At 35.6% G+C, this 17,660-nt stretch overlaps 1 protein-coding gene across 1 annotated transcript; it reads left to right on the forward strand.

Moving 5' to 3' along the window:
- The first annotated feature begins 12,315 nt into the window (after window positions 1–12,315).
- Window positions 12,316–13,472, forward strand: LOC115701213 (protein TIFY 5A-like). Its single transcript, XM_030628944.2, has 3 exons — window positions 12,316–12,528; window positions 12,771–12,858; window positions 13,180–13,472. Exons 1-3 carry the CDS (start codon window positions 12,455–12,457, stop codon window positions 13,372–13,374), a joined length of 357 nt encoding a protein of 118 aa, XP_030484804.2. The 5' UTR covers window positions 12,316–12,454; the 3' UTR covers window positions 13,375–13,472.
- The last annotated feature ends 4,188 nt before the right edge of the window (window positions 13,473–17,660 follow it).

The raw sequence follows: 17,660 nt of genomic DNA on the forward strand, positions 1-17,660 counted from the left end.
GAAATACAAGCTGAGGGAGATGGATTTACCTGGTGCAATGGTCGGGCAGCTAACTTAGTTTTTGAAAAACTTGACCGAATTTTATGTAACTCAGCTTGGCATAAGAAATTTAAGAAGAATACGGTGTCCCTCCTAAATTGGTGGAATTCGAATCATAGGCATTTACTTCTTCATGCTCAATTTGAGGATAATGGAGAAGATTTCAATAAAAAAAAATGGGGCGGTAGATTTTATTTTGAACAAGCTTGGGCGGATAATGAAGAGTGCCATAAGATCATTGAGGAGGTTTGGGGACAAAATGATACGAGCAATCGGATTCAAAATCTCACCCGGCTGCTTGCTAATTGTGGGCAAAAACTCAAATTCTGGAACAAAAAGCAAAAAAGTGAGTTGATAGCAAGAACTAAGGAGCTAAAGGAGAAAATTGGAAGCCTGGCAAATTCAGTAAAAATGGAAGATTGGCTCACTAGAAATCGGCTTGAACATGACCTTAATTGTGTGGAGAAAAAACGAGAGATCTATTGGAGCAAAGAAGTAGGGCCCTTTGGTTAAAGCATGGAGATAGAAATACAAAGTATTTTCACTTTAAAGCCTTTACCAGACGAAAGAAGAACACCATTGAGGGTCTTTTTGATGCTAATCAGCAATGGAGAACTAAGGAGAAGGATATTAAGACAATTTCCATCACTTATTTTCAGCAACTTTTTACCAAAGCAAATAGAGGAATTGATCTTGATGATATTCTCCGAAGGTGTGTCCCAAACCGCTTAAGTACTGCTGAAAATGAACTTTTACTGGAGCCTTTTACTAGAGAAGAAGTGAAGACGGCTATGTTCCAAATCCATCCCTTAAAGGCCCCCGGAAAAGATGGTTTGCCGAGGCATTTTTTCCACAAAAACTGGGACATAGTTGGAGCGGAAGTGACTAAAACTTGCCTTGAAGTGCTGAATAATAATGTCGACTGCCGACTGTTGAATGAAACAATGATCTGCCTTATACCGAAGGTTAAAAAGCCTACAAAATTGTCCGAATTTTTCCCTATCAGCCTTTGCAATGTGGTTTATAAGGTGGTGTCTAAATTTCTTTTGAATCGAATGAAACAAAGTTTAAATTCAGTGATTTCAGATAATCAAAGTGTTTTTATTGGTGGTAGAATCATCCAGGATAATGCGATCATTGGTTTTGAAAGTCTCCATTGTATGAAGAAAGGTCGGTTTGAAAATGGAAAAAAAATGGCAAAAGTTAGATATGTCGAAAGCGTATGACAGGGTTGAATGGAACTTTTTAGAAGCAATGATGTTTCATTTGGGGTATGATTATCAGTGGATTACAAAGATTATGAACTGTGTGAGATCAATTTCCCTCTCAGTTCTAATAAATGGCTCAATCAAAGGTTTCTTTCTTCCTGAACATGGGTTGCGGCAAGGTGATCCCCTATCTCCATTCCTCTTTCTTTTATGCTCTGAAGGTCTTTCCTGCTTAATCTTTGAAGCTGAAAGGGCTGGTAAAATTCATGGGGTGAGATTTGGAACTATGGAACAAAGGTTGTCTCATCTCCTCTTTGCGGACGACAACCTTGTTTTCCTTGATGCAAACCTGGATGATAGCAATGCCTTAAAAGAGGTGCTTGGAACGTATGCAAAGATGTCTGGTCAATGCATAAATTTTGAGAAAACAGAGATGTGTGTGGGATGCAAAGTTCATGATTCTATGGCGAATTATTTAGATTCCAACTTGGGTGTTACTTTAGTTAAGACTCATACCAAGTATTTGGGTATGCCTACTTTTGTTGGTAAAAATAAGAAGCAAGTTTTTAGAAAGATAAGAGAGAAAGTTGAAGCCAAGCTCCAAGGTTGGAAGATGGGTCTCTTTTCTCAAGCCGGGAAAGAGATCTTAATTAAAGCGGTAATCCAAGCCTTACTTTGCTATGTCATGAGTTGTTTTCGAATTACTAAAGGGATTCTCCATGAGATTGAAGGTTTGATAGCTCGTTTTTGGTGGGGATCGACGAAGGATAAACATAAGTTGCATTGGGGTAATTGGAAGAAACTTTGCAAATTAAAAGAGAATGGGGAAATGGGGTTCCGTGATTTGGAAGATTTTAATCAATCGCTTTTGGCTAAACAAGGCTGGAAGCTCATTAATAATCTGGACTGTTTGCTTGCAAAAATTTTAAAAGCCCTCTACTTCCCGCTGGAAAGCTTCTTTGAAGCTAAACTGGGACATTATGGATCATCGGTTTGGAGCGGTATTCTATGGGGCAGAGATCTCTTAATGCAGGGCTCCAGATGGTGTGTTGGAGATGGTCGTCGTATTCGAATTAATGAAGATCCTTGGCTCTTAAGAAGCTTTCCCTTCACCCTCCGAAACAAGATTCAAATTCCTTCTGAGGTAACTATTAATACACTGCTGCTTCCTAATGGGAATAGGAAAGAAAATGAAGTAAGAGGTTGGTTCCACCAAGATGATATTCCTTGGGCCCTTGGAATTAAGTTGTCCCTCAATAGATCGGATTGGATTACTTGGAGTATGACCCCTAACGGTATCTACTCGGTTGCAAGTGGATACAAGCTGCGCTTTCAAAATCCGGATCTAGCAGAATGCTCCAATAAGTCTAAAGTTCAAACCTGGTGGAAATTTATTTGGGGATCTTGTCTTACTCCGAAAATGAAGAATGTCATATGGCGGGTGTTCAATCACTGGATTCCCACAAAAGTGGAGCTTGTGAAAAGAGGTATGGCTTTAGATACTTGCTGTGATCTGTGTAAATTTCAGGAAGAAGACATTTGTCATGCATTGTGGTTATGTCTGAAGGTTCAAAACGTTTGGAAGCAACTTGGTTTCCCAAAACTTATACCCCTGAAAATACAAAAGGCTGCTGATGTACTATGGTGGCTTCACGATCACCTTCCCAAAGAGGATTTAATCAAATTTATGGGGCTTTCCTCGTTGGTTTGGCAAAGAAGAAATTCTTTTGTTTTCCAGGGTTCCCAAGCCCTTGGACATTACAAAATAAGGCAATCATTGCTCTCGGCGACCCGGACCCACTGAGTTCGCCGCTTCCAATTTCATCGCAAGGTCAAATCAGAAACAACTGAAATATCCTTTGCATCATCCTTCTTCCCTGCCATAGTAGAGTCCATCGAGAGTGCCCCATTAGAACTATTTCCCCTTTTATTCTTGCTTCTTTTAGGGACCACCTTCCTCCTTTTGGATTGTCCTTCAATCTTTTTAAGAGAATCACAGCTATTTTCGTAGTTTATAGGGACATCCAAGAGATTCCCAGTATCAAATAGAGGTGTGTCAATCAATGACCCCTGTAGAAAAGAATTGGGCAGGCTAGCAGATAAATTATGCTCATAATTAGAGATATTCAGCCCCTCATCTCTCCAAGAACCACTTCTTTTAGCAGTACAGAGCCTCTCACTCATCCCTTCCATACCAAATCGACCATCAGGATTGAAATTCCCCTTCTTAACCTGTTTCTCAACAGTTAGCATACAAGAGGGATTGGTCAAATCAATTGCCTTACCCTTATTCACGGATTCGAGTCCCGAAATCGTAGGATTTACAACAAAGTTCACCATATTCCTTGGAAGCAATTCAGGGTTATCAATAGAAGAGGAGCTACCTGCTGTAATCTTCTCCGGATTAATGGACAAAAGATCAAATTGGGAGGCTCTTTTCACAGGAAAACCAGGGGGAGTGGCTGTCTGAACTCGACAATAGGACCCCTAAGATGGTGAAGCAGATAAACCTCTTCTCTCGTCAACTTTCAACCAAGCACCATATCCCAGCAGTGCGTTCCCCAATCCATCCTCAATCAATTTAATTGGCTCTGCACAAACTCGAGTATCATGTCCCACAAAACCACATTTAAAACACATAAAGGGTAGACGATCATACCTGAATGGGAGCCAAATCTTCCGACCCTCGCTCGGAAAAAGAAAGCCTGGGCAAATTGGATCGAAAATATCGCACCAAAGCTTAAAGGTGAAAAATTCCTTAGTCACGATCTTGGTTACCTCAGCTTTTTGAACTTCAATAACTTCCCCTGCGAATCCCGCCAGTCGCTCCAAATTTCCCTGAGTTATCGAACGGGTAGGTAATTGAAGGATTCGCCCACTGAGAGGGAATCGAGTAAGAACTTTATCCCAAATAAGAGGGATACCTTCCAGCCTTTCCACAATCAGAAGTCCATTGTTAAGAAACTAAGGGTTCTTGGTCAAAATCCTATCCAAATCTTGAGAAGATTTGAAGGAGAAGACCAAGAAACTTGATTCTTTAGTGGTATGTTTAATCTCTACTCCCCAATCCTTTTCGGCAATTCCCCAAACACGTCCCATAATCGTTTTCAATAGAGAACGACTAATCGGACGGTTGGAGCAAAATCTCCCCATCGCACAGAGTGAGGCCACTTCAGTCCCTCCGGCCGAATCAATTTCCCATCCTTCTTCATCTAAAACTGTTAGGTTATTCGTTTTAGCAAGCAGGTCATCCATGGAGGTATCAGGCTTTTCCAGTATAGAGAAGGCTCTTCTCGAGAGAGAGAGAGCATGAACTTTCTTGGAGCGATTTGTTTTTTCTTATGTATTATAAATTAGTTTTTATGACTATAGATTAGCGGAAGCGTACCAGAGTCCATAGAATCGATTTTGTAATAACCTTAGATTGGTATGATCTTCCAATTTTTTGCATCAAAACCTTTTCTCTGGAACTTGAGTTTTCTTGATGATGGGGATTCAAGAATACGATATGAAGCGATGCAAAAAATGGGGACCAATACCTGTTTAAATTAATCCTTTTTGACTATTTCCAATTTGGCCCCTCATCAAATTAGAAATTGTCTAATTGGTATCCACATATTAAAATCATGACAATCATGCCCTTAAGTCATAAACTTTATTCCAAAATAGACCACATAAATTTGACTTATTTATTTGATGACCCAACACACATTTTATATATACAATTGTGACCCCAATTATTTCTAACAATCTCCCACTGGGTCACATATGTATACATATAAATGTGTTAACCTTATTGAGCTCATAACTTTGTCATCATAACCATAGGCATGTGCAATCTCGTCCATTAACTATATCAACATAGGATCAAAGCAATTTTCGTTGTATCAATCACAACTAAACCCATCAATGGTCACATACATCAATATAACCAAATGACATAGATCAATCATGATAATGTGGTATGAAAATTACATGCATGGTGATCTATTCATGTCAATTTTCAATTGGTCCTACTTTACTTTATGGAGATCAAAACTTTAGCTTAAATGTACAAAGTGAAATAAACTGAATAACATAATTTCTGATCAGAAAAATATCCAAATACACATGTTTCATAAAACAAATAAAACACACTAAAGACAAACTCCCACTGAATCTAGATATCTTCATAATCTAAAACACCCATACGAGCAGTGTGCTCATGAAAGACCTTGGGTGGCAAACCCTTAGTAAGGGGTCTGCAATCATAGAGTTTGTACCTAAGTGTTCTATACAAATCTGCCCACTTTGTACCCTTTCTTTTACAACAAGGAACTTGATGTCAATGTGTTTTGACTTAGTCGAGCTCCTGTTGTTGTTGGAATACAATACAGCTGATTTATTGTCACAATACAACTTAAGTGGTCTTTCAATTCCATCCACAATGCGCAGCCCAGTGACAAAGTTTCTCAGCCATATACCATGGTTGGATGCCTCATAACATGCAACCAATTCTGCTGCCATGGTGGATGAAGCTATGAGTGTTTGTTTTGCACTCCTCCATGATATAGCTCCACCACCTAACAGATATATGTATCCCGAAGTAGATCTCCTACTATCTTGGCATCCCGCAAAGTCAGAGTCAGAGTATCCAATGATCTCAAAGTGATCTGACTTCCTATATGTGAGCATGTACTCTCTTGTTCTCTTCAAATATCTCATAACCTTTTTGGCTGCTTTCCAGTGATCAATTCCTGGATTGCTTAAGTATCTGCCTAACACTCCAACAATGTACGCTACATCCGGACGCATACAAACTTAAGCATACATAAGACTCCCAACAGCCGAAGCGTAGGGAATCTTTTGCATTTCTTGAATTTCAAGGCTTCCTTTAGGGCATTGTTTAAGACAAAATTTGTCTCCTTTAACGACAGGGGTATCACCTGGTCTACAATCTTGCATGCCAAACCGTTTGAGTACTTTATCGATATAGCTCTTTTGTGATAATCCAAGAATACCCCGAGAACGGTCTCGATGTATTTGAATTCCTAAAACAAAAGAGGCGTCACCAAGATCTTTCATCTCAAAATGCTTCGATAGAAATCTCTTGGTTTCGTGCAATAAGCCTATATCATTAGTGGCAAGCAATATGTCATCGACATATAGAACCAGAAATATACACTTACTCCCACTAAACTTATGATACACACAATCATCAGCAGCATTCATCTCAAAACCAAATAATAGAACCACTTGATGAAATTTGTGGTACCATTGACGGGAAGCTTGCTTGAGTCCATAGATGGATTTTTTTAATTTGCAAACCATTTTCTTTGGGTCACCAACCACAAAGTTTTCTGATTGCTCCATATAAATTGTCTCATCAATGTCGCCATTGAGAAACGCTGTTTTAACATCCATCTGATGTAACTCAAGATCAAACTGAGCAACAAGTGCCATTATTATCCTAAAAGAGTCTTTCGATGAAACCGGAGAGAAAGTCTCTGTAACGTCCCCGCTTCAAGCCTCCATTGGGTCCTTACACCCACGAAATGAATGGCTCTTATACACGAGTACGTCACTCTGACTACTTCATGGACTGATGACTGACCCTACAGACCAACACAAGTGTTTCCAGCGTGCTTTGTCCTCACTCACACGCTTCCTGAGAAAACTTCCCAGGAGGTCACCCATCCTTGAAATTGCTCCAGGCTAAGCACGCTTAACTGTGGAGTTCTTTCGAGATGGGCTACCGAAAAACAAGATGCACCTTGTTGACATAGGTAGTACCAATCAATCCATTTAAGCCATCTTCAACTGTGTAGTCCCATACCTACACAGTCTCAGAATCATCCCACTTGACCTTCCCCAGGCGATGTGGGATTGCACAGCTTACCCGATATTTCCCCTTACGGATCACGGGACTACTGACTGTCACAATCACCCCCCCCTTACGGGGTCCGACGTCCTCGTCGACCACACTTCCGGCTGGGTCAAGGCTCTGATACCATTTGTAACGTCCCCGCTTCAAGCCTCCATTGGGTCCTTACACCCACGAAATGAATGGCTCTTATACACGAGTACGTCACTCTGACTACTTCATGGACTGATGACTGACCCTACAGACCAACACAAGTGTTTCCAGCGTGCTTTGTCCTCACTCACACGCTTCCTGAGAAAACTTCCCAGGAGGTCACCCATCCTTGAAATTGCTCCAGGCTAAGCACGCTTAACTGTGGAGTTCTTTCGAGATGGGCTACCGAAAAACAAGATGCACCTTGTTGACATAGGTAGTACCAATCAATCCATTTAAGCCATCTTCAACTGTGTAGTCCCATACCTACACAGTCTCAGAATCATCCCACTTGACCTTCCCCAGGCGATGTGGGATTGCACAGCTTACCCGATATTTCCCCTTACGGATCACGGGACTACTGACTGTCACAGTCTCTTTATAATCAATGCCTTCTTTCTGAGTATAGCCTTTTGCTACAAGACGTGCCTTAAACCTCACCACATTACCATTTTCATCCCTCTTGGTTTTAAAATCCATTTACAACCAATTGGTTTTACACCTTCTGGTAATGGGACAACTTCCCAAACTTTATTGTCTTGCATAGACTTATTCTCTTCATTCATGGCATCATTCCACTTTTGAGAGTTAGAACTTTTCATGGCTTGATGAAAGTTGATTGGATCATCTTCCATCATTCCAATGCCATCCTCATGTTCTTGAAGATACACTATATATTCATCTGGATTAATAGCATTTCTTCTTTCTCTAGTGGATCGTCGCAAAGGCACTTGTTCTTGAGGTTGTTGAGTTTGTACCTCTGGGGTTTGATTGACTATGTTTGGTTGCTCTTGATCTAAAACTTGATCAATATTAGGAATGGAATCCTGGATATTGTCAAAAGCAACTATTGGAATAGGAATCAACTCATCCTCAAGAGAAGTGGTTGATTCTAAATCCTCCTCAAAAATAAAGTCTTTAATCGTATTTCCCCCCCCAAACTCAATATCCTCAAAGAACTTTGCAGTTCCCGTTTCAAATATATTTTTTACTTTGGGATCATAAAACTTGAAACCCCTGGATCGTTCAGAATATCCAATAAAGTAGCTGCTCACAGTTTTAGGTTCCAGCTTCTTTTCATTTGGCCTATAAGGCCTAGCCTCAGCTGGACATCCCTAAACATGAAAGTGCTTAAGACTGGGCTTTCGCACTGTCCAAAGCTCATAAGGTGTTTTTGCAGCTGCTTTGGTTGGTACCCTATTCAAAATGTAGGCTGCTGTCTTAAGTGCCTCTCCCTAGAGTGATTCTGGTTAGGTTGAATGACTGATCATACTCCTTACCATATCTTTAAGAGTACGGTTTCGTCTTTCAGCAACACCATTCATGCTAGGAGATCCTGGCATAGTGTACTGTGGGACAATTCCACACTCCTCTAGATATCTGGCAAAAGGTCCTGGACGTTGTTCACCTGATCCGTCATATCTGCCATAGTACTCACCACCACGGTCAAACCTGACTTGCTTTATTCTTTTGCTAAGTTGATTCTCAACTTCAGCCTTAAAAGATTTGAACACGTCCAACACTTGGGACTTTTCATGAAGTAGAAATAGGTACGCATATCTTGAGTAATCATCTATGAATGATACAAAATATCGTTGACCATTCCAAGAAGGTGTAGGAAATGGCCCACAAATATCTGTATGTATCAACTCTAAGACATCGGTAGCTCTTTTCGCACCCAATTTCTTTGTTTTGGTCTGTTTGCCTTTGATGCATTCAATGCAAACATCAAAGTCTGAAAAATCAATTGAATCTAAAATTCCATCAGACACAAGTCGCTCAACTCTATTTCTAGAGATGTGACCTAACCGTTTGTGCCATAAGGAACTTGATTTTTCATTATCCATTTTACGCTTAGTACCACGTGATTCCACATTCAAGGTTTCATTATAAGAAGCAACAGTGTCAAGCAAATATAAGTTGTCATAAACCATAAGTGAACCGGTTCAACGGTATTTGAATTAATAGATAAACTAAAGCAATTGTTTCCAAATGAACAACAATAACCCAATTTGTCCAAACAAGAAACAGAAACCAAATTCCGTCTAAAAGACGGTACAACAAAAGTATCTATTAAGTCCAAATAGTAACCAGTACTTAACAACAACCTAAAATGCCCTATTGCTTCCACATTTACCGACTTGCCATCTCCCACATAAATGCATCTTTCAGCATCATTTGACTTTCGGTAACTCAGGCAACCCTGCATAGAAACACTGATGTTAGTAGTAGCACCGGAATCTAACCACCAAGTGTTTCTTGGTACTGAAGCTAAATTTACCTCAGAACAGACCAAAGTAAGAAATGTACCTTTCTTTGCTCGCCATGCAATATACTTAGCACAGTCCTTCTTCATGTGTCCTTTCATGTTGCAAAAGAAACAACCATCGTCACTGTTGGTTTGAGTTTGTTTCTTATGTGCAGGACCTTTATCCTTAGCAGCCTCATTCTTTCTTTTCTTGCCCTTATCCTTAGAGGTGCTTGCCAAATGAGCACTTTCAGTCTTTTCTTGCTTCAATCTTTCTTCCTCTTGAACACAAAATGAAATGAGCTCATTAAGAGTCCACTTCTCCCTTTGGCGGTTATGTGACCTTAAATTGACTGAATTGTGGAGGAAGAGAGATAAGCACTAAATGCACAAGCAAGTCATCTGAAAGCTCAAGCTTTAGTGCCTTCAACTTTGAAGCAAGGTGAGACATTTCCATAATGTACTCCCTTATATTTTCCTTGCCCTTAAACTTCATGGAAATAAGTTTCTTTAAAAGAGTACTTGTTTCCGCCTTATCGCTTTTCGCAAAGCGATTCTCAATTTCAGCAAGAAAAGTTGTGGCATCGGTGACCTCCTCGGACACCGCACCCCTAAAAGCCTCAGGTATGCCGCGCTTAATGATCATAAGACTCATGCGGTTTGAACGGTCCCACTTCTCATAAATCCTCCTTTGCTCGGAGAATGCGGTATCCGTAAGAGAAGCAGGACGATCCATCCTTAATGCAAGGTCAAGATCCATGCAGCCAAGAACAATAAAAATGTTCTCCTTCCAGTCCTTAAAGTTATTACCATTAAGGACCGGTACCGAATTAAGATTAGCAGATACACTAGCAACAACTGAAAAGAACAATACAATTACATAAATAACATGCTCATATAAGAATCCAAATAAAACAATAAATTCAAATATTGGTTAATCCCATCTCAAGATACCAAACACAACATTAATATTAAGTCTTTGGACAGTAATATTAATTGTAAGCGGTACTCTTGTTGTAGTGATCAAATATTGACAATAAATTATGTCAAAAAATTTGCAATCTTTGGACTAACATATTATTCACACAAGATACCTTATAATTGTCATACATTTATCACCACAAACATGCATGAAATTCATCCAAATATTAACTCACCTTTGGGTTAATTAATAAATTTATGAATTACATACACACAATTATCATAATATTTTTATTAAATTAATTTACACAAAAGAGATCACTTTGGTGATATTTTGTTTCAATTAATTTAACTAAAATATTATATATCCTTAATAAATTTTTAAACCAAAATTTGAATTAATTGTTACTGTATTATTATTATAATTAAAATTATTATTTATTTTAATAAAATAATAATATTAATAAATAATAATAATAATAATAATAATAATAATAATAATAATAATAATAATAAAGCAAAAGAAAGGAAATGCATCACATGCATTCTCTCTCGCAGGAAGAGAACAAACACAAAACTGTAGCATTAATATCAAATGCATCACATGCGCATAGAATGCACACACAGTATATATATATATATATATATATTTCTTTATATTGGCTAAAACAAAACCAAAACTATCACCAAGCATATAAAAAATTAATCGCATATCAATTATATGCCTCATGTCAATCGCACTAAATGCATTTAAACTTCTGCAGTTTCCTTTCAGTCGCATTAAAACTTCAATCGTAATACATATATATAAATTAACTTAATCGCATATATATCTTTACAGAAAAGAATAATCAAATATTCCAAATACAGAAACTAAGAAAATATATACATGTATATGGCATGATTAACCAAATATTCCAAATACAGAAAAGAATACTATCATAAATTCTCAAGAACTAATTTAGGGTGCTCTTGATACCACATGATAGGAATACTGTAAAACTTAATTTAGCCCTAATTAATTCATGAGAATCAAACAATAGAATATAGATTAGCGGAAGCGTACCAGAGTCCATAGAATCGATTTTGTAATAACCTTAGATTGGTATGATCTTCCAATTTTTTGCATCAAAACCTTTTCTCTGGAACTTGAGTTTTCTTGATGATGGGGATTCAAGAATACGATATGAAGCGGTGCAAAAAATGGGGACCAATACCTGTTTAAATTAATCCTTTTTGACTATTTCCAATTTGGCCCCTCATCAAATTAGAAATTGTCTAATTGGTATCCACATATTAAAATCATGACAATCATGCCCTTAAGTCATAAATTTTATTCCAAAATAGACCACATAAATTTGACTTATTTATTTGATGACCCAACACACATTTTATATATACAATTGTGACCCCAATTATTTCTAACAAAGAAAACTCATGTTAAACTCCTCTGCACTCCTACCACACCATACGCCAAGGCATTAAAATTAATATAAATATATAATAGTCACGTGTAGATGAAAATTATAACACGACAAAAGTTTGTACTAAACTATAAGCACATGCATAGCCACATCTTCACAAAGTGTACGAGTTTCTAATTTTGGTAACTTTTCTTCTTTTCAAAACTACATATATCAAAAATGAATTAGCCACATGTGCAAAAATTATATAGGAAACTTATAACTAGTTTATCAGTTTAATGTATGTTTCAAATTTCGTATGTATGAGATACTCGTTTTCCACGTGCTAATAAAAGATAAATAACTAACATAATAATAATAATTAATAACTAGTTTATTTCTATGCTTTCTTTCAAATATATAAAGCTCTATTGTTGGAAGAAACTTTCTTAAAATCTGGAATAACTTGCTCCTTTAATCTTTCTTAATACTTATGTAATTATATATGTAAGATTCGTTTGTTTAATTCATGTATATTATAGTACACTCAATTTACAATTAAGTTTTTGTATTAATTGATATGAGGCAATTTGGCGTTAATGCTCCCTCTTTCAAGTTTTCACCATTACCGTTTCATTGCCTGAATATACAAATGTAAGTTTTTTTTTTTTTTTTTCTTTTCTTGCTTTACTTTTTATTAGAAATTATAAAATTTTATTTATATATATATAAATGGAGGGAATTTGACCGTTCACGTGAGTTACAGATAGAGTAGTATTTGAAGAGAATGGAATGAGTGAAAATCGCCATTCAAGTATTTCAGATCCGAGTAATTAGGAGATTAATTAATTTGAAGAAAGAAATTGTTGTAGCTTAATAATTATATATTATTTCAGGAACAGTAAGCCAATACCGAGTGCCAACCAAAAAGTTACCGTGTTTTTCAATGAAAGGGCTTTCGTCTGCGACATGACTGAACTCCAGGTATATATATATATATATGATAATATTTATTTCTGTTTCAATAACAAGGACTATATTTTTTGGAAAACCACTAAACATGAATTGATGTATATAATTACATATATGAGTATTATTTTTTATCAGTACTCTGTTTTCTATGTTAGTATAGACCTTTCCCATTGGTTTCTAACGGAGACAAGTATAAATTCATAAACATGACTTGCTGGGATAATTTGTTTGTTTTTTTTTTTTTTTAAGAGAGAAAAGAAGAATTAGGTTAAGTACTGGTCATGATTAATTACAAATTGCTGATTTTTTTTTACTTATTGTATTATAATATAGGCTAGAGCCATACTACTATTTGCAAATAAAAAGGTGGAAGAAGGAAGAGATGGAGAAGGGTTGGAATTGGCACTATCATCAGTGTGCTTGCAATCTCAGATATGTGGTTCTCAAGGTCTTTCCATGAAGAGATCTCTTCAGAGATTCCTCCAAAAGAGAAAGCAAAGGAGTCAAGCCTCCTCTCCATACATATAATTACAATTTATATTATAATAATCAAAATTTATATTATAATAATCAAGCAAATTCTTTTATCATATGAAAGTGAAAAATGAAGCTATTTTTTAAGCGCATATATGTAGTATCTGTTATCCCAAACTAAAGAGATGAATCATGATCATACATGCTCCCTTGGCAATATAAAAACACCTAAATATATGTTTTTTTTTTGGGAAACTTACCACGGAAATTTTTTCAAAAATATTGTGGTTTTATAAAACACTAGTAAAACACAAAACAAAATAACTCAAAACAACAGTAGAACAACTAAAAAACACCAGTGGAACACCAGTAAAAATTTAATATGAAACTTATAAAAAATAGCCTGACAGTATTTTTGTAAAAAAATGACAAAAATTAGTATATCATGTAAATTTCCCTTTTTTTTCTCCTGAAACCTAAGTATAGAGGAAATTACACTCTATACCATTTTTATATTGTCCTCTTTTATTTTTACCTTCTTTTTTAAAATCTATCATTTTTACCTCTTTTTTTAAACATTGTACCAATTTTGTCCCTATCACTTCAAGATACTCTCCATGTGATTCTCTTATGTAAGGGTATTTTGGGTATAATACATATAAAAAGAGGTATGTTTCAAATAAATATAAAATTAGAGGTAAATTTGATTAATTGATGAATAAAAGAGGCATTTTTCAACTTACCCCTAAGTATATATGTGTAATGTGTAGTCCATTAATCATTCTAATTTACACAATGGGCTTAGACATTAAGCCCAATCTTCTAGTCATGTACCTGTGGCCCAATATTAAACCCAGTAAGGAAATTTTTAGAGGAAATTTGATTGTATACCCACTTTACTTTATTTGTTTCAATTTTTACCTTTATTTTTATATCATTTAAGATATACCCACTTTTATGGATGATATTCCTATTATACCCTTTAAGTTTATATATATTATGTGCTAGGCTTAAGTAGATGGTGAGAATATATTCGGCAAATTACTCACAAAAGTGGGTACATTTGAATGAAATATAATAAGAAAGTATTTTTGATTAATAGATACAAAAAAGAGGTATTCTTCAACTTTTCTCAAATTTTTAAGGGATTATCTATAACAAAAATTATAAAAATAAGGTTGTACGAAATTTTAAATATTTTTACGATTTTTATGATTTTATTTACAAAATATACAATTTTTTTATTGTACTCTTATTAATTTTTTGTTATCTATATTTAATTTTAAAATAAATTTGAAATAATTTTTATAATTTTTAATGATATTTAAATATATATATATATATAATTATATGGACCAATATGAATGCAACGCCTATATATCTGTTTATATGTAGGATAATCCATACTAGCACATAACCACTCTTATAGACAACACCTTTAATTTGCTAACAGAAGTAGAGGTTGGTGGGTTTTCCCACCAAAATTTGAGGTTGGAGGGTTAATTGCAAGTGAATTGAGAGTTAAGGGGGTTTTCTATTATTTATTAGTTTACTTTTTTTATTTTGGCCATTTTTTAGGTAATGGCAAAAATATATATACTTTCCACATATCAAAATGATCACATTAAAAGACAGATTGCAATGATATAATTTTGAGACCAAATGACATCACTCTTGAGCTCAACTGACTAACGATGTGAAGTAGAGAGAGAGAGAGAGAGAGAGAGAGAGAGAGAGAGAGAGATGAGTGGGTACACTTTTTTGGGAAATTACCCCATATACTATTTTTTTAACTTTTTTTTAAAAAAAATTACGTTTGAGTTTCTAAAGTGGTAGTTGCAATAGGGGTTTCCATACGATTTTTTGTTGCAATTTAGGTTGCAGCGCTAGTTGCAATACGGGTTTTTATGTAAAATTTCGTAAAAATACAAAGAAAATTGTTTTGAAGTGTAAAAATTAAAAAACTCCTACTTTTTTTTAGAAATTTATCGAAATTACTCTAAAAGAAAGCTTATATAGAATACAATATAATTACTTTTTTAAGACATTTATTGGAATTGCTTGATAAAATAATCTTACGTAGAATATTGTCTAGTAAATGATAAAATACTTTTTAGTAATTTATAAAATTAGTTAGTACATTCAATTTTATTTAAGTTTAAAGATGCTTATCCTCGCTGTTGCCTTTTATTGCAATTTTCGAACTTAGTATTTTAATATACTCATGAGTATGTGGGTCAATGAGCTACAAGCTCTTAAAGAACTCATTGCCTACCCTTTCTAATGATACAACTTTGAACTGTTACATTTGAGACCAATGTATAATGCGAAACAGATATGGATCATTATTCACTACCTTCTTGAGGCAATTCATTTATTAGCAATTTTTTCATGATGACTATTAGATTGATATGACAGGTGTCATGTCCATATTTAATGCTCAAAATATAGGCCATATTTAGTGCTCGAAATATGGGCATAACACTTACCTATTACTTACTAATTGCCTCACAGAAGTTAAGGCCATACTTTCAAACCCATGCCATCTAAGTACTCACGAATCACCCTCTCCACCAAGCGTTACAGAAGCCAGAGTCCTGCGAAAGGTTATTGAAATGGGTCATAAAGCTTAGCCAATTTGATATTCATTACCTGTTGGATTTTATGCCCTAAATAAAACTCATTTCAATATAATCAGATTTACTTATTAATATAGATCAGAAATAACATTTAATGTTGCATGGTTCACATGATTTATTTCATGATTATATGTACATAATGTATAAATTCATCTGAAATCCTTTTCACATACTTGATCCTGTTTATTGTGCCGTCAACACATTGGAAAGTAAACATGACTATGTGAATAAAGTTTTCCTAGATTTATCAGACATAGGGTTTTACTGATATGATAATCTACAACAGAGTTTACTTGCATTTGGAGAAGTGCTATGTTCTTTCCAGAGCATTGGTTAAAGTAAAGCTCAGGTTGGATGCATGGAGTATGCATCGGAAGGGACCGATATTGAACTTTGACTTAGATTTAATTAAACTTACCGTAAAATCTATTCAAGTCAATATCGCCTAGTTGATCCTAGATCAAATGATCTTAATCCTGTTATGATTAGGCTCAATCTTGAAAGGCTATTCGTGTTCCTTGAATTGTTAGTTAAGCCTACTTTTAGGTCAGGGTGATACGTACTTTTTGGGAACACGGTAGTGCAATTGAGTGGGAGCGCTAGCATAAACATGGAATCTATAGCTTCTATCTGGCGAATAGTAAGCAAAGGATGATCTCCTTCGAGCTTGACCAAACGAAAATAAATGGTGGAGATCTCATTTCACATAAGCTGAAATATCATTTATACGGGGTCAAGTGTTTTAAGGATAAAATACATAGTAGGGTGTTACGGTAATCTAATCCCTTTACTGTGTAGATCATTCATATAGAGGATAATTGATCACATTAGGATTATAACAATGGATAACTAATGATGTGTCTATATGGTGGAACATATAGAGCATTCTATATACTGAGAGTGCAGTTCTAAGTTCTATGCGTGGATTCAACGAAGAATTAATAAGTTAGTGAATTTTAGTGCTAAATTCTTGATCTACTTATTGGAAGCTCGGTTATATAGACCCATGGTCCCCCCACTAGTTGAGATAATATTGCTTGTAAGACTCATGTAATTGGTTTTGATTAAGCAATTATAATTCTCAAATTAGACTATGTCTATTTGTGAAATTTTCACTAAGTAAGGGCGAAATTGTAAAGAAAGAGTTTATAGGGGCATATTTGTTAATTATGATACTTTGTATGGTTCAATTAATAAATATGATAAATGACAATATTATTTAATAATTATTTATAGTTATTAAATAGTTAGAATTGGCATTTAAATGGTTGAATTAGGAAATTGGCATTTTTGAGAAAATCAGATACAAAAGGTGTTAAAATTGCAAAATTGCAAAAAGCAAGGCCCAATCCACTAAGTGTATGGCCGGCCACCTATGTAGGTATTTTAAGTTGATTTTTTCATTATTTTAATGCCATATAATTCAAATCAACCCTAGTGGAATGCTATAAATAGATAGTGAAGGCTTCAGGAAAATTACACTTTTCTTCAGACTTTCTGAATCAGAAAAAACTGAGCCTTCTCTCTCCCTATCTTTAGCTGCCACTTCTTCTTTCTCTTCCTTTGAATTTCGAACTACCTTAGTGTATGAGTAGTGCCCACACACATCAAGTGATACCTCAATCATAGTGAGGAAGATCGTGAAGAAAGATCATCAGCAAAGGAGTTTCAGCATCAAAGATTCAGAGAAAGAGATCCAGG

The sequence above is a fragment of the Cannabis sativa genome, chromosome 8 (genome assembly GCF_029168945.1).
Source record: "Cannabis sativa cultivar Pink pepper isolate KNU-18-1 chromosome 8, ASM2916894v1, whole genome shotgun sequence".
Lineage (NCBI taxonomy): Eukaryota > Viridiplantae > Streptophyta > Magnoliopsida > Rosales > Cannabaceae > Cannabis > Cannabis sativa.